The 22,161-nt window shown below is 35.0% G+C and overlaps 1 protein-coding gene and 1 pseudogene across 1 annotated transcript; both read left to right on the top strand.

The window, feature by feature from the left end:
* Positions 1 to 7,283: 7,283 nt before the first annotated feature.
* Positions 7,284 to 8,242, top strand: LOC105094797 (olfactory receptor 4C16). The gene is given in 5 exon segments (XM_010986893.3): positions 7,284 to 7,512; positions 7,515 to 7,594; positions 7,597 to 7,780; positions 7,783 to 7,914; positions 7,917 to 8,242. Coding segments are annotated over 5 exon segments (921 nt in total). The 5' UTR covers positions 7,284 to 7,313.
* Positions 8,243 to 17,810: 9,568 nt separating this feature from the next.
* On the top strand, positions 17,811 to 18,702 carry LOC116151367 (olfactory receptor 4P4-like; annotated as a pseudogene).
* The last annotated feature ends 3,459 nt before the right edge of the window (positions 18,703 to 22,161 follow it).

The raw sequence follows: 22,161 nt of genomic DNA on the forward strand, positions 1-22,161 counted from the left end.
ATCTTTAATCAATGTAGGTATGTAGGAGTAGTTGGAAATGTTTTTGTAAATATGCTTCTCATTAATTGAAGCAAAACCATATACCTCAAATCTAAATTTACAGACCACATATTTAAGTAATATTTAATAAATAAGGGGAAGCCTTTCCACCACAAAGAAACTCTCTTCCCTACACAGGACACTGGTTTATTTTGGGGTTCAGAATCTTGTAATACAAATATAACAAGTTTAAAGTGCCTAAGAATTGACATTTTTAAACTGACATTAAAAAAATATGAACTCAGGTTGCTTTGCATATTATAATTTTATCCATGGTCTTAATTAAAATGACAAAAAAATAGAACATTCTTCCACTTAACTCTTTGCTACTCCTGTGAAGGTTATTAGATCTACTCACAAATATTCCAGTACTCTTCTCTGGCACATAATTTATTGTATCTCCTGGGCCCCTTGTTGAAATAATATTATTTTGCAAAGTTTAGTAATGCAACCTGCAACCCATCCTGCAAGATATCAGTTACACTCATTAAAGACATGTTTAAAAATGTTCATACTTACTGTTCATAGTAGTCAAATATCCACTGGTTGGATAACAGATAAACACATTTTGAAATAACCACACAATGGAGTATAACATAGCAGTGAAAAGGAATCTACAACTATATTCAATAACCAATGAAAAACTTAGTAAGATAGTGTTGAATGAAAAAATAAAGCCACTCCTAGAAGTTTGCATATAAGATGCTAAGTTCTTTAAAATTCAAAGCCAGGGGGAATATATATATATACATTTTAAGATAAATTCAAGATATCACTTACTTTTAGGGTGAGGTGGGGGTAGAGAGGAAAGGGATTAAAATAGATTTAATTATTAGTAATATTTTCATTCTTAAGATGTCAGCAAGTTTACTGGGATTTCTTTATTATTTACATAAATGTAAAAAAGCAATAATATAAAATGAGTAAAATAAAAGATGGTAAAATAGTTTGGAAATGGTTGAATTCTCGAGTTGAAAATTTACTATCAGAATGGGTTTCTTCTGTGTGTTGGCTCTACTTATTTTTTTGTTGACTCCATTTTCAATCAGGCTCTGTCCATGCGTAGTAAGATTAGGCAGGAGTTCTGAGTCTATACTTTGAGAAATTATTAGGAAATAAAAAAAAAAAACCTTCCTCAATAGTCCAAAGTATTTAGTTTGCATCTCATTTGTTAATACGTTCCTGATCCATCATTACAACCTGGGGAAACACCTTCTCGTCAACCATGCAGCAGTCATAGTCCCAGCCTCGGGAGAAGCACTCACTACTCTTACTTCTATACACTGAAAATGGAGAGTTTATAGATTCTCAGTGGAAAATCAGGGTTCAGTAACTCAAAGAAGGAAAACTGGACTCCTGTCAGGCAAAAAAACAACCAGAGCCCACTAAGACAGTTTTTACAATTCATCTTTAATATTCTTATGAAGCAGGCAGGATATGTCTGCAGAAGTATTTAGATTTTTTTTTTAGCAAAATAGCAAATGTCCTGCAAGGATTGAATGCATCTTCCTTATTGATGCTACATTCCACACTACATCATGAAAAATGTCATACTTTATTATGGGAACAGCATGACATTTTCAAAGTCCCATCTGATGTTTGGTGGGATTCAATGTCCTATTTCTGCTGATTCTAAGTGCTGTTGAGGCACACCAGTGAAAGAGACTCCTGGAGGAGTATGTGTTGTGTCCCAAGGCCTGACCTCGCTTCTACCTGCTGTCCTAAATCAGTAGACTTAGTGTAGCTCAGAAAGAATCTCATTTGCCATGACAAAGGTAATTTTTCAAAAAAAGTAATTATATACTGTTACTCAAATTTTTTTTTCTTTTTTTTATTGAGTATGATCATTTTACAATGTTGTGTCAAACAAATTTTTAAAATTTCATTCAACCTGTTTTATGGATTCATAAGTTAGCAGGTAAACAATTGATAATCTAAACAGTTTTTCATAAGTACTATAGTAGGTATGGTGGTGGAAAAAGTCATAATTCCTACTCTAGGTGAATATTTACAGTCTACATAATATGCTAAGAGTTTGAGGAACAAAATAGGAATTTTGTCCTGGTTTTTCATCCTTATATAAAAGGTTCCTATTTTTAATTTTTCAGTAATTGATCATTTTGATCAGGATTTGCATGTATATGAATTTTAGACACTAGTGCTCATGAGGCCCTCTTGTGCAGAAATTCACTCACTTCTTCCTAAAAGTCTAATCCTTTGGGTTCCAGATCCCTGTCCTTTTGTGATTTATTCATGATTCTTTGAATATGCTTCTTAAGAGTCTTCAGGGATTATTTAAATGTTGATGTAACTCTACATTTTGTTGGTGCCAAACTCTCCACCTGTTTTATTTGTATGACATCACCTGATCCCATGATTTAAACTACTACTCGCAAATAATGATCCCCAAATCTAGCTCTATAGTGCTAACTTGAAATTCATATTTAAAAACAAAATCCAATGGCCTACTGAACATCTTCATTTGTATATTCCAAGACTACCTGAATTTCGACCTGCCCTCATTGTCTTATTATGAATTCTAAACTTTTCAACCTGAGATAATATTGCCAGCCATTAAAAATTTCTCTTCTTACCACCAGTTTCTAGAACAACCTGGTTTTTGATTTGAGCTGGTGTCAGGAAAATATGTGGATAGAGGCTAAATTAGAAAAAAAAAAAAAAAAGAGTCCTTAGTACAGATAACCATATTGAACTTACTAAATTGGCAAACTGGACAAGCTGCTTGACTTCCTTGAGTTGTAGTTTTCTTTCATGTGAAATGGCATTGTTAATACATACCTCATGGAATAATTATGTAAATTAAAAATATAACTTATGTAAAGTGATAAGCAAAAAGCCTAGGATATAAATTGTATTCAATCAATACTCAGTGGAGTAAACTAAATCAGTAAGTTGTATATCTTAATGAAGGTCTTTTTTACTAACATTAATTAGCAAAACAAATGAAAATAAATTAGAAAAAAATGAGCTATCTACTCAATATTCAGTAGACATTTTAATGTCAGACCACTTAATACAGACCTGTGGTTTCTTGGTGAGGGATGGTTATAGCACAGAATAGAACATCTGGTCTCAGGCACCATGATGCCTTCCCTGGAATGTACTTGCAGTTAAATTACAAGAGCTGGTGAGGTGAGGTTTGTCTCATAAAGCACAGAGGGGCATCTAGGGTGCCAGGTGGGAGCAGAGAGGCTTCCTGGTGATCCACTTCTCCTTTCTCCAGAGAGAGGATTTTACCTTCTTCCTGTTCTCTGTCATCCTCTCTGCCTTCCATTTGTATTTTCCTCTTTTCCTGTGATGACTTTGGACAGCCTGAGGGACCTGACACCTCCAAAAGGTTGTCTGTATTCAGTTCCTGAATGCAAGGATGGCCAACTTGCTTTTCTACAGGCTGAGTGGACAAACCAAAAATTGTATTACAACATCTGGGTTGTTTCTGATTAGCAAAGGTAGGGAAACTTCAGGGAATACTACTTTCTAGGATGCTAATGTCTTACATCACTCTGTCTTAAAACATTCCCTTTAGAGTGCAGAATTTTCAGTATTCTTTGGGAAAATTGCTTTCAGAAAGGGATAGAAAGATTTGATACCAATGTAGAGTGTTCTAGCAGGTGAGTGGCAGAATGCTTACCTCTTTGCACTGAAAGAGGCAACATTAGAGAATAATCTAACATCATTTCAACATATATTTCTGTTTGTGGTGTGACTATATTGCTCCTACTCTCTTTAAGGAAGAAAAATAGGAAAAAGTAGACTATGACTTCCCTTCTGGAGAACGCCAGCTTTTCTATATACAAGAGACAGCTTTAAATAGACTGCTGTATATCACAGATTAAAATTGTTACTTTTTGCATGTTTCTAAAATGCTATTTTACAATATAATTTACAGTTGACACATATCTGAGATTTAGTTTGAAAAGCTGAATAACTACTCTTGATTGAAAGTTCAGAGAAAACAACAATGCGGTGGCTCAGAACTAAATAATGAAGCTGAGAGGTAGTGTGTGATATACGTGGAGGTGGAGTTTTTATCATTCTTTAATGTGGACTTTTGGGGGATAAAGAATTTTGGGACAATCTGTTAACCTTCCCACAGAGAAAGGTACTTTTTTTTGGTAGAAATAAAATGAGTATAGGGATTCTCCCAAAGATAGAAATGTGGAGTAATCCAATCAGGGAGGGTTGGCTAGTTTAAGAGAGTCCTAGGGTCAGCAATGCTTCTCACTGTGGCTTTTGTAATAAGACAGGTTTTTAGGGTATAGGGCCCACCTAACAGCCTGTAGTCCACCCTCATCTGCCCATCAGCTGTTCTGTGTGGTTTCCTTTCAGCTCTTCTCTGTTGGCTCCCAACTCAACATCTTATCTCTTCATTATTATCTTGACAAACTTAGCCATTGTAAAGCTGGCTAGCCTTGTTGGAAAAGCTGAGATAAATATAGTAATTACTAGCAGATGTGCCATTTTACCAGGGCTGCTTTGTGTCCAGATCATTGCAACATAGGTTTTTTGTGTCAGATTCCTTTGAGGAACTGGTGAAAGTTGTTAATATACTTCTGGAAAAGCTGAAAAAAAATGGATATATGGTCATACACAGAGGCATGCACAAAAACATGTATAAATATGAAGAGGATGGGAAAAAAATGCCAGGGTGCTTCTTGCATTCTTCAAGGGTCTAGGATACAGTAAAAAGTGTTAAATACTCAAGATGAGCATTCTTGTGTGTGTCAGAGTCCCAAATCTTACATCACTATGTGGTGCTGTGCAAAGTACAGGATCTTCTACTCCATGTTGTAGAGCTGTTTTGGTAAGTTATTTAAAATTTATCACATTTTTTTTTCCCTGGATTTATAAATTGTGGGCATGTTTGTCTGTTCACCATACATAATATGTGGATGATCAAAGTAGATTAATAATGTAAATGTATTTTATATTCAGAATAGTGCCAAAACAAGCAGATAATTATTATGAGTAACTAAGAAAGTTCAATTTAAAAACACTTCCAAAGCACTTACATTGCACAGACCATCAGGTTTGGAACTGAAGAGAATAATATCCTGAGAGTAGGTGGTTTTCAAAAATTCTCCTTTTAAGAAAGAAGGTAAGGAAAGCCCACACAACTGAACTTAGGCATAGTATGTAATAATATAAGAAATGCAATAAAACAAGACACTGAAGAACAGAAGAGAGAATTTCCTTTATTACAAATCAATCACTGGAGGCTGTCAGAAGATTTCTTAGCAGTTGGATTCTGAAGTTTTGAAACAGTTAAAAGTAGCTAGAAATAAAACTACACTTTAGGAACAATGGAGACTATTGATTAAGCTGTTGATTGAATATTTGATGAAAATTCACAGTTACTAACAAGTTAGTGAAACTGCATGCATTTAAGATTCTTAATTTATCTTAAAAATATATGTCCTAATCTATAAATAAGGTTGTCCTAGAAATGGACAGTCTAAAGGGATTGGTAACATGCAAACCAAAAGCCATACAAAAGGATGACCACAAACACAGGCCGTATTTTCACAAGTACAAGTACTACATGATGGATGACTCAAATGAATAAGAAAAGAATGAGCTTATTGTACTAAGATACTAAGTTCCCTGAAAATTTAAGATCTTTACCAAAGATTACAAGGTCCAAAGAGATTTTTTTTTTTAAATTGGGAATTATAAAGTAAAAAACATCTTCAGACACTTTCCTGGGAGTATTTTTGATTTGGAAGATCATAAGATATATTTCAACTTTGCTGAAGGGAAGAAAATTTACCAAGTGAGAGGAAAAAAAAAAAAGGTATATTTTGTGTCTATTTGGCCTATCATAGTCTGTGCTTTGACCACTTACAACTTTCAAGACAATGCAATGAAGGTATGGATGGGATTGAGGTGATACACAATGGGGTAAGTATTCCAAATTATATTTAAATTTGTCACATTCCATTTATATTTTTATTTGAATTGTTTTCAACATCATCATGACAAGAAATACCTAGGGGAAATATTTTGTTCTTGGAAGTGAAGCCAATGATAATATCCCTTTCAAATCTGAAAAAAGAAAAAAATAAATTAAAAATCTTCATTGAATGAAGTGAAGTTTTAAAGTTGGATAATCATAATCATTGATTTTTCCAGGACAGAAAACAAATTGAAATGTCAGTTACTGACCATCCACTATCCTTCTGACCTAAAACTATATCTCCTTTCTTCTCTGACTCTGCTCTGTTACAAGTATGTGGAGATTTCAGGTATCTGGATAAAACAAACACTACATGACATTATGAACATGATCTGGTCCTACACAAACTGCCTGGTGTCATCTACCTTAACAACTTCAGATCTAAAATGCTTAAGCTAAACACTTGAATTGTGAATGTATGAACTTTCAAGTGATAATACCTACCTTTAATTTATATGTAACCTGTAAAACTTTGCATCTTTTAGAGGATGCTTTTCAGAAATTGGAGAAAGAAAAATAAAAATGGGGATATTTTAGTAATTATCAACTACTGAGAAACATTCACTTCCTTACACGAGTGTGTGTCAAATATTAAAATATCATAAGGGTGTTTAAAAGTAACTTGTGTTTTATTTAGAGATTTTTAGTACTTCCTCTTTTAAGCTGTCATATCTGGGAAGGAGTGTACAATGAAGTGGGACATATATATATTTATAAGAATATACATTTCTATAAATAAGTGTATCAAATATATGATGTAAATATCTCTATAAAGAAGACATTTTTTATGGGATGGGAGTGGGCTGTGATTTTACATTTAGATTATGAACTTCCAAAGGCAGCCAGATATATCCAAAATGCCAACTGATACAACATCCAAATATGGTTCCTAGAATATTGAATGTGGAAAAGTAATAAAGTTAAAAAAATTGAGCCAAATTAATTTTACATTCATTGAATTAGCAAAATTAACCAGAATCATGTAAAAGCCACAAAGAGTTGTATTTGAAAAGTGCTGTAGGAAATGCAACACTCACAAGCTCATTTGAGACTCATAAAGCCCCTATGATGTGGTCATTACAAATTAAGGAGCAAGGGATTGAAGTGACTTATTAAGAAACTACAATTAAATTGTCCATGATGAGGAATACTTATTTTGCTTAAAATATTCTGTAAAATCATTATCACATCATGAATTATTTTTTATTATTATTATTATTATTATTATTATTATTAATTATTATTATTTTGCAGATAATCCATTTCACAGTCATCCCATCTCCTCACTCATGAAATCATGCAGCTGAATAATAATGTGACTGAGTTCATTCTGCTTGGGTTGACCCAGGATCCCGTTAGAAAGAAAATCGTATTTGTCACTTTCTTGCTTTTATGTCTGGGGACACTGTTGGGTAACTTTCTGATTATTACTACTATCAAGACCAGCCAGGCACTTGGGAGTCCAGTGTACCTCTTCCTTTTCCACTTATCCTTATCTGATGCCTTTCTACTTCAACAGCCCCTAGAGTGAATGTGGATGCCCTTTTGAAGAAGGCCACTATCTCTTTCAATGAATGTATATAGTCCAAGTCTTTTCATCCCATTTCTTTGGCTGCCTGGAGATCTTCATCCTTATCCTCATGGCCGTTGACTGCTATGTGGCTGTCTGTAAGCCCCTTCACTACATGACCAACATGAGCCATTGAGTCTGTGGTGGGCTGATGGCCCTGGCCTGGGTGGGGGCCTGTGTTCATTCTTCAGCTCAGATTTTCTGTCCTTGAGTTTGCCTTTCTGTGGTCCCAATGTGATTGATCATTATTTTTGTGACCTGCAGCCTTTGTTAAAGTTTGCCTGTACAGACACCTATGTGACCAACCTACTCCTGGTGTCCAACAGTGGGCCATATGCCAAGGGAGCTTTGTTGTGCTGATGGCCTCCTATGTTGTTATCCTGCATTCTCTGAGAAGCCACAGTGCTGACGGGAGGAGAAAAGCCCTCTCCACCTGCATCTCCCACATCATCATGGTCATCCTGTTCTCTGGTCCTTGTATGTTTATATACACACGCCCTGCAACCACCTTCTCCGTGGATAAGATGAGAGCTGTGTTTTATACACTTGGAACACCTTTGATCAACCCTCTGATATATACTCTGAGAAATGCAGAAGTGAAAAATGCCATGAGGAAATTGTGGAGCAAAAAGGTGATCTCAGATGACAAAAGATGAATAGAAGTTTCAAACTTTTCTTCCATAGTTTTGATTGTTCTAAAAGAAAGCCTTAGAGAATATCTTCTTATTGTAGAGTTACTATAACCCTAACTAGAGGCATGAGAATTAGTTTCTTTAGGAAAAAGGCAATGTAAACTCATATGCTGGTTAGTGTTGGGTCAGTTTTATGTAGAAGAAGACACAGCACTAGGAAGAAACAGTCCTGTAAGACACACTGCCTTTGATGTTCTCTTCTATATTCTCTGCCTCTCTATCCTGACTGATAGCACGGTGGTTTTGATCAATTTTCCATGTGCTTCTTTGTATTGACTTCCAGTGTTCTCTGTTTAGAGTTACACTTCTATAAGCTCATAGCCACAGCCTGACAGGTTTTCCTCCCTAACAGCTTATTTACTGGAACCTGTGGTCTCATGCCTGATCATGGGCCTTCAACTTAGTTGTCTTTCTTAACTCAGCAGGCAGCACTAGGTTCAAATAATTGTAAAATCTTCATGTTTTAAGGGACGATATGTATAATCTTGGTAATACCCATTCTTTGGGGGGGGTTATACTTCAAATTCTTATCTTGTTTACCTAGATTCTTCTAGAACAGTTATAGGATATGATGAAAAATTTCACCACTTTGTAGGAGTCTTTTTTCCTTAGGAAGTTTCTGACAGTTGAGGTAGACTTCATATTAATTTTATTTTTCTAAAAACTAGATTTTGCTCTTAAAATAATCCCTTCAGATTTGTAGGAAATATTAAATTTTCTCTTGAATTACACCATTATAATTTTTTTTATAGTATTAGGTTATTATGATTGTAGCATAGATGTTCTGGACTAAGGTAGGTATATTTATGTGAGCTAGAAGTAAGGAGTATATGTAGCTGATGGTTAGGTATTTGAACATAAATTAAAGAGAGTGTTATAACTCAGAAGAGGGTTTTTAGACTTTGGAAGATAGTTACATCACAGACATAAATTATTGTCTTTTAATACAGTCCAGAAAAAAAGAATAAGTCAAGAAAGACAGATATTGGGATGAAAATTTATGCAAGGGAACGGATATCGCTTTTTGTCACCATCCATCAACACTGAAATCTCTAATTATATGATCCCTAAGAATCTTTCTCACTTCAGTTTATTTTCTTAATTGTATTTTTATCCAGTTAGAAAATTCAATATGAATATTTTTGTTTATTTGTAACTTCTATTTCTATTTATAAATAATTAAATTTTATTAAGATGACTAAATTTGTATTAATTTTATTGTACCAAGAACTTTAGAAAATTTTAGCTTGAGAAAAAGGTTATCTATTTCTTCATGTGGGAAGGGAATGAACTCTAGGGACACATGTGCATCATCTGTTTTTTTCAGATTCTGTAAATTTCAAGGCTAATCCATCTCAAACAATTTATCACTGATCACAGATTCTACAGTTTGATTCTGCCCTTGCAAGGCTTACATAGCAGTAGATTCCCATTGGTGGAGTTTTAGTTGAAGTCTTCTATCAAGACAAGGAAGTAGGGAGAGGATAGCTCAGTAGTATAGTGTGTACCTGGCATGCACAAGGTCCTGGGTTCAATCCTCAGTACCTACATTAATACATATATACATATGTACATACATAACCTAATTGCCTCTCCCACCAAATAAATAATTCTTGAAAAGACAAGGAAAATATGAAAATGGTGTATACTGGATACAACTTAGGTACCTCCCCAGACACACTCTATTTAATACACCTTCTGGACATGCTTTGAATATAGAGCTCCCATGGTCACTGTCACCATATCTCTTGTAGACAGAGATTATGATGAAATTTCTATCCAGGATTATATAATAAAGATTATAGAAGCTGAAAGATGACGGAGTGTACAACCTCACCATGATGTTTTTGTTTAAGTCAGTGTTCTGATAGAGAAAGAGTGGAACTCTGAGGTTTAAAATACACGTTTGTGTGAAGAAGAATAAGAATCACAAACTCAAAAATTATCTTGCATTGTCTTGGTTGTCATAAGTCGCTTCCTCTTCCTTGAAAGACAGGAAAGAACAGTCTCCCTTAGCCTAGATACCATGTTATCACCTCATTTAAAAGAATTGTCATGCAATGCTATTTATTCTGTGCATAAACTTCCTCCATCATTCTATATTGCTTCCAAACAGCTAACCAGGGGTAAGTGGGAGGAAGCTCCAAAAAAGAAAGTACTGTTTTCTGTAGACTCACACCATGGGGAATGCCTCATAGAGTAAGGATGTGGTTAGCTTCACTCACAAAACTAAGCACTAGATCTCTGGGGAAAGAAAGCAAAAAGACCTACAAGACAGAGGTGCTAAATTATGATTTATTATTTTGATCTTAGGAGTTGACAATATCTTAAAAATCTGTACTACTCTTAGGTATGATAGCTTAGGAGTGAATATGATATGAACTTAATTCATAGTTAGAGGTCCCTAAAGTAAATTGTTTGAAGAAATTAGATCTCAATGTTTTTAGGGCGGGGGAAACTTTTGAAGTATGTCATCAGTATATCTATATTCAGGGAAATAAAAGAAGCCCAACTAAAAGAACTGTGGGCTGACTGATATGACAACTAATTATTTATTTATTTACTTTAACATTGTCAGAAACCTCTTTATTACAGGTGTTTTTAAAACCCTTCTCCACGTGCATTGCAGAATAAATATAACTTCCATTCACTGATATAAATTGTTCTCAATACAGCTTGTAAGTTCTTATTTTTTTCAAATAGCAATCATATTACAATATTTAACTGGATCAAATCAAGATGTTGTACATCTTAAATTTGCACAATGTTATATGTCTGATATATTCAAATAAAAGAAAAGTATAGGTTCTTTTCAAAAGTGTTATCTTGAAGATAAATTTTGACTCAGACTTTGGAGGAACTTGATGGGCACTGGAGAAAAAAATCACAACACATGAAATTCCTTAAATAAAAATTAATTAACTTTAAATAATGTTGTCTAATATTACACATATTTTTTTAAAAGAAACCTTTACACTTAAAATGTTGTCTGGTGAGTGAAGAGTTTTTGACACAAAGCACTCACCCTTGACTTGAAGTTGGATGTCATTATGAGCTGAATTGTTTCCCCCAAGAAAATAATGTACTGTAGTCCTAATCCGTAGTACCTCAGAATGTGACCTTATTTAGAGAGAGGGTCTTGTGGTGTAAGTGAAGGAGAATTGATAAATGGCTGCACTTAGGCTAACAGATTGCTTATTCTTATGCTTGCCCTTGAAAAGGTCAACTAACCCAACTGACTGGTTGTTACTCAGAGCTCCAGGCCCATTGTTAAAATAAAGCTATTAATTCTACTGTTTCTACTTTATTCCAGTAATTGTTATGAAAAAATCTCAATAACTTCAACATTAATAAATAATTAGCCTTTGGTAATGGACACAGAGGAAGACTCTTAATAAATATAATGAATGTTTTAGGGTTTATTCCCTGTGTAGAAAGTAATAAGACTAAATTTAAAACTTTTTGGTTACTGAGTATAAAAACCCATAATTGTTATTTAACAGTATACATTTGAAGCAATCTAACATAATATATTCTTAAAAGCACACTTGAAAAGCCAAAGCAGTAGCAAATTAAAATCACCAGGGTTAATTTTTATTTTCAGTATCCAAGAATTATCATAAGGCTTGCCATTGAGGTTGCTCACAGGTTCCTCCAGTGCCTTTAAATACGCTTCCTGCCTCTTTCAGTGCAGATTCTCCAGGAGCCACCAGACCCTATGCATTTAGGGAGCCGACCTTGCTGCACATTATTGTACTGAAGGGAAAAAAGAAGAGAGAAAGGCCCATATGCATTTGACATTTTCCCTGCAGTTTTGTGATGTAAGCCTCATTCCTATTCTGAATATTCATGAAAGTGGTTTTTAAAATATTATTATTTTAAATATAATTTGAAAGCTAGATACAAAGCATGATACTCTTCCATTGATTTTTTTCCCCTAAGAGATGCATCTGTTATTTTGATTTAGAATATATATATATTCTAAATCAAATATATATATATATATACTTTTTTTTAACATGTTGTCATGAGTTCAAGAAGACAAGGATCTCCCTTCAAATATTGATTGGAATTGGCTGATACTATATATGTGAGTTTTCATTTTTTCTTTTCCTTTTTCCATCTTTTCTTTCTTTCTTCCATTTTTACTTTTGCAGGTGTACATCTGCAGAGAGTCATCTCTTTGACTAGCTGTAGAATAACCTATCCTTACCTGCTTTTTTTCCTAGGAAATTAATTTTCCATAAAAATGTATTTCTAAAAATATATATCTGCTTGATAACTATTTCTTTTACAACCCTTAAAGGCTTCTAAGCATATAAATTGTGTCATGTCACAATTTGACATTAGTTCACAAAACAACTTAAAGTTTGCTGTAACAGCAGATAGATGGCAAGAATGCTACCCTGAAATTGTGGTATCAAACTTAGGACTGTTAGACACTAGGACAGGAGGTTTAGAGGATTTTGAAATGTGCTGCAGTCTATTTTGGATTGAAAAATCAATGAGAAAAAACCATATACATTTGAAAACTATTAAACAATTAAATAAGATAAGAAATAAGTAAAGATGATAAAGCTGATGAAAATGAATTGATAAATGATTTAGTAAATCACTTGATTTAAAAAAATAGCTCCTTGCAGCTGAAAAATAATGCATGAAAATTATGATTCCTCATTTTCTTAACAGGAAATAGATACTCATCAAATGTGAGGGACATTTTCCTAAATCACACAATCAGGGAGTTTCAGATCAGGACTTGAAACTCTATTCCCTGGCTTCCTCTGTCACAGCTCTGTAATATTTTGCAATAATCCCTGATATTTGAAATGAATAGAGGTAGTTCAGAGGGAAATTTATGAGGCTACAGCTGGAGAAGTGCAAATTATATAATTAATGACTATTTCTTTAACAAAGGTACATCATGCATATATTATTAAAATTGAAAGAAATTAAGAAAACTATAAAATGACCTACGTGAAACATATGGATAAAATTATTAACTTCTTGAAGTGTTTGATTCAATTTTTCCTAATTGTACAAGACAGATTATCTTTTGTAGGATTCTGGTGGTCTTCATGAAGAAAAATTTACCTTGATTTTAGTTCTTCCATCCGTGAAGTGAGAAATCCTGTTACCTAACCCTTGTCCTGGTAGTTGGGACTTTCAGTAGTGGCCAGTGGTCAAAATATTTTGTAACTTCATTAGAAATCTATATTCAATGGCATGTTAAACTCATTGAAGAAAATTTATTCCCTGAGCTCCCCTTGTCTTATAAATGGTGAAACACTTATAGAGTATTAGTCCTTTTATGATAATGAGTCAGTATTCAGTTAATTCTTGCAAAGTATTAGATGTACATATCAATACTGAAATATTTTATATGGATATTTTAATTGGTTTCCCACAAGAATCCCATGTGGTAGGTGCTAGTATTATTACTATTTTCATAAAAAAAAAACAAGGCTCAGAGAATATGCAATTTGTCTAATATTATTCAACTGTTAAGAAGTGGGCCACACATTAGAATTCATTTAGTCTAACTCAAGTACCCTCACTTAACATAATAACTTGCCTCCCTAGTGGAGACAATTGCTAATTTATTTTAGGAGTTAAAGATTAGTTAGTCTTGTTTTCTAAGAAACATTTCTGTGTGATTAAGGAAACCAAGAAGACCCTGAAAATCAGAGTTTAGTTTGGGTTTTATTTTATTTTTTTCATTTTTTAAAAATTCCTTTTTAGAGATTATGGTAAGGCAGGATGGACATTAGTCTCTTAACTGTCTCTTTTAGGATGCTCTCCAGCCTAGATTTTTCAAATGAACTTGTAGTAGAGCTGATGTTTTCAGTTAATTAGCAGCTTTAACTATGATGTCTTTTCAGTTGAGCCCATCACATATCAGATATCTTTCATGTAGCACACCCTAATTCTTCTCTTACAAATGCATTGTTTCCTTCCATTACAACTTGTAATAAGAATCAGTGTTAGTTCAGCAAAACAAGGAGCCATGAGAAATCAGAGTCTTCAATAATAATAGCTATTAGGTTTAACAAATGATCTTGGAAATTATTTAAATCCTATTAGAATTACCAAAGTATAACTAGACTTTTTAATGCTGATATGAAAACCAAATCCAGATATGTGTAAGAAGAGATACAGATATTAGTATAAATATAGATCCATATACAAATGTGTTTCCTGCTTCTTTATACCGACTATCTCCTTGTGGAGCAGAGTGAGGGTGATAGAAATGCATTAGTCTGTTTACATTTTTTTAATGACAATTGATGGCATATAATGATTGCAGAATAACATCCATGTCTATATTTACTAAAGTAATTGAGGAAATGATGAACCTAATGAGAAACAAGTTATATGTGTTTCCTGAATTCCAGTAAAGAATTGTGGTTTATATATTATTTTAATTTCATTTATTATGTATTGTATTCTTAAACCATGTTACCAAACAATGAGCTTTAAAATGAACTTTTACTGAAGTATAGTCAATTCACAATGTCGTGTTAAATTCTGCTGCATATCATAGTGATTCAGTTGTACATACATATAAACATATTCCTATTCATAGTCTTTTTCACTATAGGATTTTACAATGTATTAAATATAGTTTCCTGCAGGGGGAAATTAACTTTAAGTATGCAAGTAATAACTGATATACACTGTCTTTAGTAAAGAAATCAAGATACTGTACACCACTATATCCCCTTTGATCATCACTTTATTTCTGAGAAGTGACTCTTTCCTTCCACATGTTTTCCTATTACTTTACAAACACAGAGGGTCTCATAGAAACTACATGGTATTCAGTGGGTGTGATTTTTTTTTTTAACATACAAATCCTCATACTGTGCATTTTATTATATTTTCCATTTAAAAAATATCTTAGTGATTCATATCATAGTAGATGTGCCACATGGATCAAACATTAAAATTTCTGCCTAGTTTTTCATTATAAGAACATACCACACCTTATTTTCATTGTATTTGGAGGTAGTTAGATTATTTCCATTTTCTAAATTGGAACAATTCTGCAATAAATAACCTTCTGCATGCTCTGTGGGAAGATTCCACTGGGTCACTTATCAAAATGTTATATGGAGAGGTTTTTTAATTTTATTTTTACAAAATTGATGAGTGAGGATAGTATCTCATTGTTTAATCTGAATTTCTCTGATTTTTATGAGATTGACTATTTTTATCTATATCCTATTGGCTAATGGTAACTTCCTCTCCATATGTTGCCTAGAAAAAAAGGTTATGTTCTTTTAGAAATTGAGTTACTCATCTTTATGTTTTTGATTTGTAGGATTTATATTTGCTCTCATTTTGTTACTTTTTGAAATACTTTGTCCATATGGGATATTGTCATACAGAAAAGGTAAATGTATTATATTTTTCTTCATGAATTTGATTTAGTGCTTTGCTTAAAAAAAAAGTCCCTATCCTAAAGTAAAAATCATTTCTGATTAATTCTCAAATATTTTTTCTAGTTTTGTTTGATACATTTGTATCTTCCAACCATCTGGAATACAACTTTTTGAGCCTTGTGAGATATTTTTTTCCTATAGAGGGAAATTCAAAGTCCTAACACTAGTTACTGAAAAGTCTATTATTTCACATCAATTTAAAAGTTCAAATTAAACTTAGAATAAATTCATATATATATGAAAAAACATATATAAAATATGTTTATATATTGACTGTGTTCAAGTCTAGTGATCTGTCTTTCCCAACAGCTTAATTGCCATTGTTATATAATGTACTTAAGCCTTGAAAGGTAGGTGTATTCTTTTTGTGCTTTTTTAAAAATATATATTATTTTCTGTATCTTTTTTTTAACTGAAATATAGTTGATTTATAATGTGTTAATTTCTGGTGTACAGCATAGTGATTCAGTTATACATATATATATATATACTTTTTCATATTATTTTCATTATAGGCTATTAGAAGATATTGAATATAATTCCCTGCACTGTACAGTAGGATCTTGTTGCTTATCTATTTTATATATGGTAGTTAGTATCTGCCAATCATGAACTCTCAATTTTCTCCTAAGCAAAGTAAGCCAAAAAGAGAAAGAAAAGTACAATATGATATCACTTTTATGTGGAATCTAAAAAAAAACAATGACACAAATTAACTTATTTAAAAATAGAAACAGACTCATATTTGCCAGGGAGGAAACAGTGAATGGTGATGGGTAAATTGGAAATTTGGGATTTGGAGGTACCTTTTGTTCTTTCTTTTAATAAGTTAGGTTAACTACTTTGAATATTAACTCTTTCTGAATTTTGGAATCAGATTATCAAATTTCATGAAAAACTTTGTTAGAACTTTTGTTTTAATTATTGAGTACATTGATTAATTTAGGAAAAATTGACTTTTTAAAAAGTCAGTTGGAGTAAAGTTCAGTGTTCAATTACTATTATAACTGCTCATAAACAGACTGACAAATGCTCTCAATGTGTAGGTTTTATCTTTTATATAAAACTGAATTTAGTAGTTTTTTGATACATTTTAGATCAGGTTGCAGAAAGGAAGTAAGGGATTTGTGTTATATTTTGCACCAAAGAAATATTTCCTTTTTAACTAAAATATTCAAGGATTTGTTCCCATGAAGTATAATGAGACTGGGAAGAAAAGTGATTCAATTCAAAGAGATACAAGGTGATGGAAAGAGATTGAGTGAAAAAGAATCTTCATATGCAATCTGCCCCTCCAAGGGTGACGTCATAAAAGGATGTGTCAGAAAGTGTGACTGAAGGGCAAGAATGATGAGATCTCCTGGGTTAGACTGGAAAATGACCTGGGGAATAAGGTTGATTTCAGGAAGCCATAAATATGCCAGAAGACCATACAATGGGGCTACCTTTTCCCCAAAATTCTGATTCTTGCTTTATCTCTTCCTTGATTTTTAAATGTTCAGGGAAAAGTCTCTTAATGCATTATCTGAAATTATCATCCAGAGGATCAATATTTAAAATTATGACATCACGAAGTCTAATGACATGACTGAGCTTTCAGGATTTAGCACAGATTTAGTGACTGGGAAGGGCTAAGACTTATAGGGTCCTTCTTGCCCTTGAAGAACCGATCACGTCAGTGCTGTTTCATATATACCAGAGATTCAAACATCACCCTTAAGGGACAATACTGAAATTGCATCCCCAAATTGACTCCCAAAACTTTGAGTGTTTCATCTTTTAAATACTCATCCTGCTGATCTTGGTAAGTGCGAGACTTTGGAATTTATCGTAATTACAGTGAGTTAATTATTTGTGCTGTTGGTGTCTCTGCGTGTCTGCTCTAATGAACTTTATTTATGGGTAGAGTTTGTGTGTATTTTGTACACTGTTGTACCCTCAGTGCTGATTATAGTGATTGTTTCATATGAAACAATCAATATGTATTTACTGAAAAAATGAATGACTTTTAAAATAAATCATTTCAAAAAGTTGCATGTTTCAGATATACTAACATCCCCCTCTAAATGCTTACACCCACAGAAGCAATGGGACATAAAAACATCACAAAATTCATCCTCCTGGGGGCTTTTCAGTGATGACAATGTGAAGGTCACCTGCTGTGTGTTGTCGTCACTTTGCTATATTGTGATGTTCTCTGGAAATCTGCTCATTCTTCTCACCATCAGGGGAAGCCGCCTCAGAGAGCAGCCCATGTACTTTTTCCTCAGCTACTTGTCCTTCACGGATGTCTGCTTTATCTCCACCATGGCCCCCAAACTGATCACTGACTTACTGGCCCAGCAGAAGACCATCTCCTACAACAGCTGCATGGCCCAGATGTTTTATGCTCACTTCTTTGGTGCCACTGAGATCTTCATCTTGGTGGCCATGACCTATGAACACTACACAGCCATCTGCAGACCACTTCAGTACATGGTCATCATGAACAGACAGGTGTGCTATGGCCTCATAATGGCATCTGCTGTCGGCACCTTTGTCCATTCCATCATGCAAGTATTGATTATTATCCAGCTTCCGTTCTGTGGCCCCAGTCAGATAGACCACTATTTTTGTGGCATATTCCCCTTGCTGAAGCTGGCCTGTACCGACATTAGTCTGTTGGTAATTGCAATCATCACCACCACAGGGGTGCTGTCCATTTTAACCTTTGTTGCCTTGGTAATCTCTTACATCATCATCCTGTGGACCTGCTCCTCTGAGGGCTTCCGCAAATCCCTCTCCACCTATGGCTCACATATCACTGTCGTGTTCACTTTATTCTTGCCCCTCATCTTCACCTATGTCCCCATGGCTGCTTCTGTCAGTAATGACAAGATTTTTGCCTTGTTTTACACTATGACTGCCCCCATGTTCAACCCTCTTATCTACACCCTGAGAAACACAGACATGAGGAACGCCATGAGGAAAGTGTGGTGATGGGATAAACTCTCTCGAGGGAGATGAAGCCTCTGGTGTTTGCACCCTTTGCTGGACTGGGCTCTAATCACAGAATCTGTAATGTTGACAAATCTTTTAGGTGCAGATAGGTGGTGTGATGTCATCAAAAGCTGCAAGCCGTGAAGACAGATGACCCCTCAGGCAAGTTCAAGTGCCTGATGCACCATGAGACTAAAGAAACTGAAACACTGGAGTTTGGAGCAGAGAAAGGTTTATTGCAGGGCCAAGCAAGGAGAATGAAGTGGCTTATGCCCAAGAAAACTTTGAACTCCCCAAAGGTTTCAATAAAGCATATTAAAGGCCAGGTAAGGGAGGAGGGGTGCAGGGTATATGATTGGCTCATGCATAGTTCTCTGATTGGTTGATGTTGAAGTAACAGGGCTGTCAACACTATCAACCCCTAGGTGCCAGAAGGTCTGGGGCTGCATGCTCATGATCATCAGGTAGTTAACTTCTTCCCTTTGGTGGTGGTTTTTAGCACCTGAAAAACTCAGGAAATCTATAGGAGATACTATTACCTGGGTTCTTCAGAGCTGAGCTACAGCAGAGGATATGGGGGAGGGCCCTGTCCTGGGAAGGCCCCACAAGATCCTGCTTGGTTACCAGTTTCTGACACTTTAATTTTCTGAGACTGTGTACAAGGGGAGTGGATCTGATGATCTCCAGATCCCTTCCAGCTCTGACACTCTGGAACTTGTGACTGACATTCTGGAATGTTCTGCCCTTCATAACCCTGACAGATGGGCATCAGAGCAGTCTTGTCAGGGCAAATTGTAAAGGCAGCATGGTCTGGCAGTTGTGACCTCATTTAGGAAACAGATATCCTGACTGCAACATCTCTCACAGAGTGGCCCTAAAAACTTCCCTAGTTTTGAGGTTTCCACTCAATAATTTTTAAAAATGCCAAAAATTTTACAAGTGTTTTATACTTTAATTTTTTTTACATTAACAAATCACTCTTCTAAAATAATGCAATAGAATGTAATAAGACTGAGGTGCCAACTGATGCCTGCTGAGGCCCTTCGACTCCCCCCACCCCCACCAGCTTCCGGCCCTTAGGCATCGTCTTGCTCCTCTTTGGGAGGTAAACTTCTGACTGCTGTTTAGCACAGTTAACAGCTGGGAAATGGGAAATGACTAGCCTCACCGTAGCTCAGGCTGACCTGTCACAGTTCATGTCTCCCCCTTATCAGAATCATAAATTCCACTACCTTCATTTGTCAGCCCATGTCTCCATTTTACTGGAGTTGTAAATCTACTATCCTCCTGTGTAACACAGTCCTTCACCTCAATTACAGCCAATCAGAAGGCTGTTCCCCTACTTCTTTGTGTTCACAACCCCTTCCCCAATAAAAGAATCTGCACATTCCTCCTGGAGGACACGCAGGCACCTCTTGCCTGTGTGACCCACTGCTGCCTATAGGAACATAACAATTAAACCTTTTCCTTGCTCTTAAACATCTCCCTTTCTGATAAATTCTTCTTACCAACTCACATCACTGGCCCCACCAACTATCTCCCAACAAATAATACTCACACTATACTTCCAGAAGTTGTTCTAATTAATACTCAGTACTTTACTGGTGGTAATTAGAAGTTTCAAAATGGATAATGAACATTTGTTCAATCCCATAAATGCAATTCTATGATTATAATTATCATCTCTTTTTAAAAGTCTTCATGAGTAAGCAAACTGACAGTCTTTGTAAATGTGCAATTTGGAAAATCTCCCAGTCTGTGAAAGGCCATGAATTTGAGAAGGCACATAGCTAAAGAGATGGGTGTTTTGGGATGCCTTTTGTCAGTCCTCACTGTTCCTCATGCTGATAGTATATTTTGATGTTTTCTTCCATCATGCATACTATGCAAATCTGTCTCATTTCCACTCAGGCAGGACCTCATATTAGGGAAAAATAAGGGAGATTAGACTAAGACACAGGTATAACCAACTGGAAAGCATAAGCTAAAATCACTTTTGGTACATTGAGGTGTTTCTTTAATTTATACAAGAATCCTCAAGCCTTATGGATTGGAAGAGACTTCTGATGTCATCTAGGATCACCTGAGACCTGGAGGCTGGAGTCACCAAAGTATCAAGAAGGTGCCTCAGGACCCCATGTCTACAGCTTGATCGTGCTATCCACGGATCAAATCTCGGTGATCTTCTCCTTGACAAGAGTCACCCCTAGTGAAACTGGGGAGAGTCTGAGTTGCCGTGATTCTTGGCCACCTCTTTCCAAGGAACGAAGAGCAGACTCTCTGAGCTCTTCTGATTAGAATTGACTCTGAGGAAGTTTTCTGAACAGGAGTAAGTTTATAAAGTCACTGGTAGAAACTTGAATACTATTTTATATGTTCTGTTTCTTGGTCTTTGAGAGTATTGAATCTGTCACCTTTTACCTTCCTAGGGATGTGAGACCATCAATATTACTACTATTCCTTAATAGTTAAGGCTTTAGTGGAGAGACACAAAGGAAAGAGTATCTTGGACAAAACTTATCAAATAGATAACATTAATTTATTCCACAGTTTCTTAAGATCAGTTCAAGTTATAGGAGAACGGATGGGAATATACATCTGAAGTTAGGGCTCTTTGGGTTTCATTGTTCATAAACCCCTTGTGCTCAAAGAACATCCAGTATCACCTAGTCCCAGTGTTTCCAAATCTAAGATCTTAGATGCACCACTGCCTGTTTAAAAATTTCCAGAGGAGATTGTTAAAGATACTGATTTTTTTATACCCTTTAACACTGGCCGACTGAATCAGAAACTCTTTGAAAAGATGCCGTTATTGGTTCAAAAACCTCTCATGATGATTTCAATGATCAGATAAATTTGAGAACCTAATCACCTCTTTAAGTTGAGCAAAGAGAAGTTCATAGAGATCCAGTGAGTATATGTCCAAGTTGGGGATAATACACACGGATCCCTGTGGTCTGGGGCAAGGGTTTCTTAACTATATCTTCTAGTCCAGATGTCTTGCTGCCTTTTGATCTTTCTTACCTTTTATTCTGTGAGTGCTCCAACATCAGAGATTACTCTTTAAAGCACTAACGATGCATAGTCCTTGACATAATATGTTTGTGCTGCACACACACCCCCCACAACTGTAAACACATACCCAGGTATGGGAAATAACTTGAATAATCATACTTGTAAAACAATGAATGAAACAATAGCAGAGAGATAGTCAGTGATGTGTTTATTGCTGTGGAAAAATAAAGCTCAGTTTGGGTGAAGTGAAGGAGGATTGTGTCATCAGGGTGAGTTTCAGTTTGTTACTGAATTCAAGCCCATACTACTTGCTGTATGACAAACCAATAGATTGAGAGATGAGTTGTTGGGTCATGGAATAGTGGCTTTATTTGGAAATTCAGCAGATTGAGAAGATAGTGGACTAGTATCCCAAAGAACCATCTTATCAAACTTGTACTAAAA

Source organism: Camelus dromedarius, chromosome 15 (assembly GCF_036321535.1).
Source record: "Camelus dromedarius isolate mCamDro1 chromosome 15, mCamDro1.pat, whole genome shotgun sequence".
In the NCBI taxonomy this organism is placed as follows: domain Eukaryota; kingdom Metazoa; phylum Chordata; class Mammalia; order Artiodactyla; family Camelidae; genus Camelus; species Camelus dromedarius.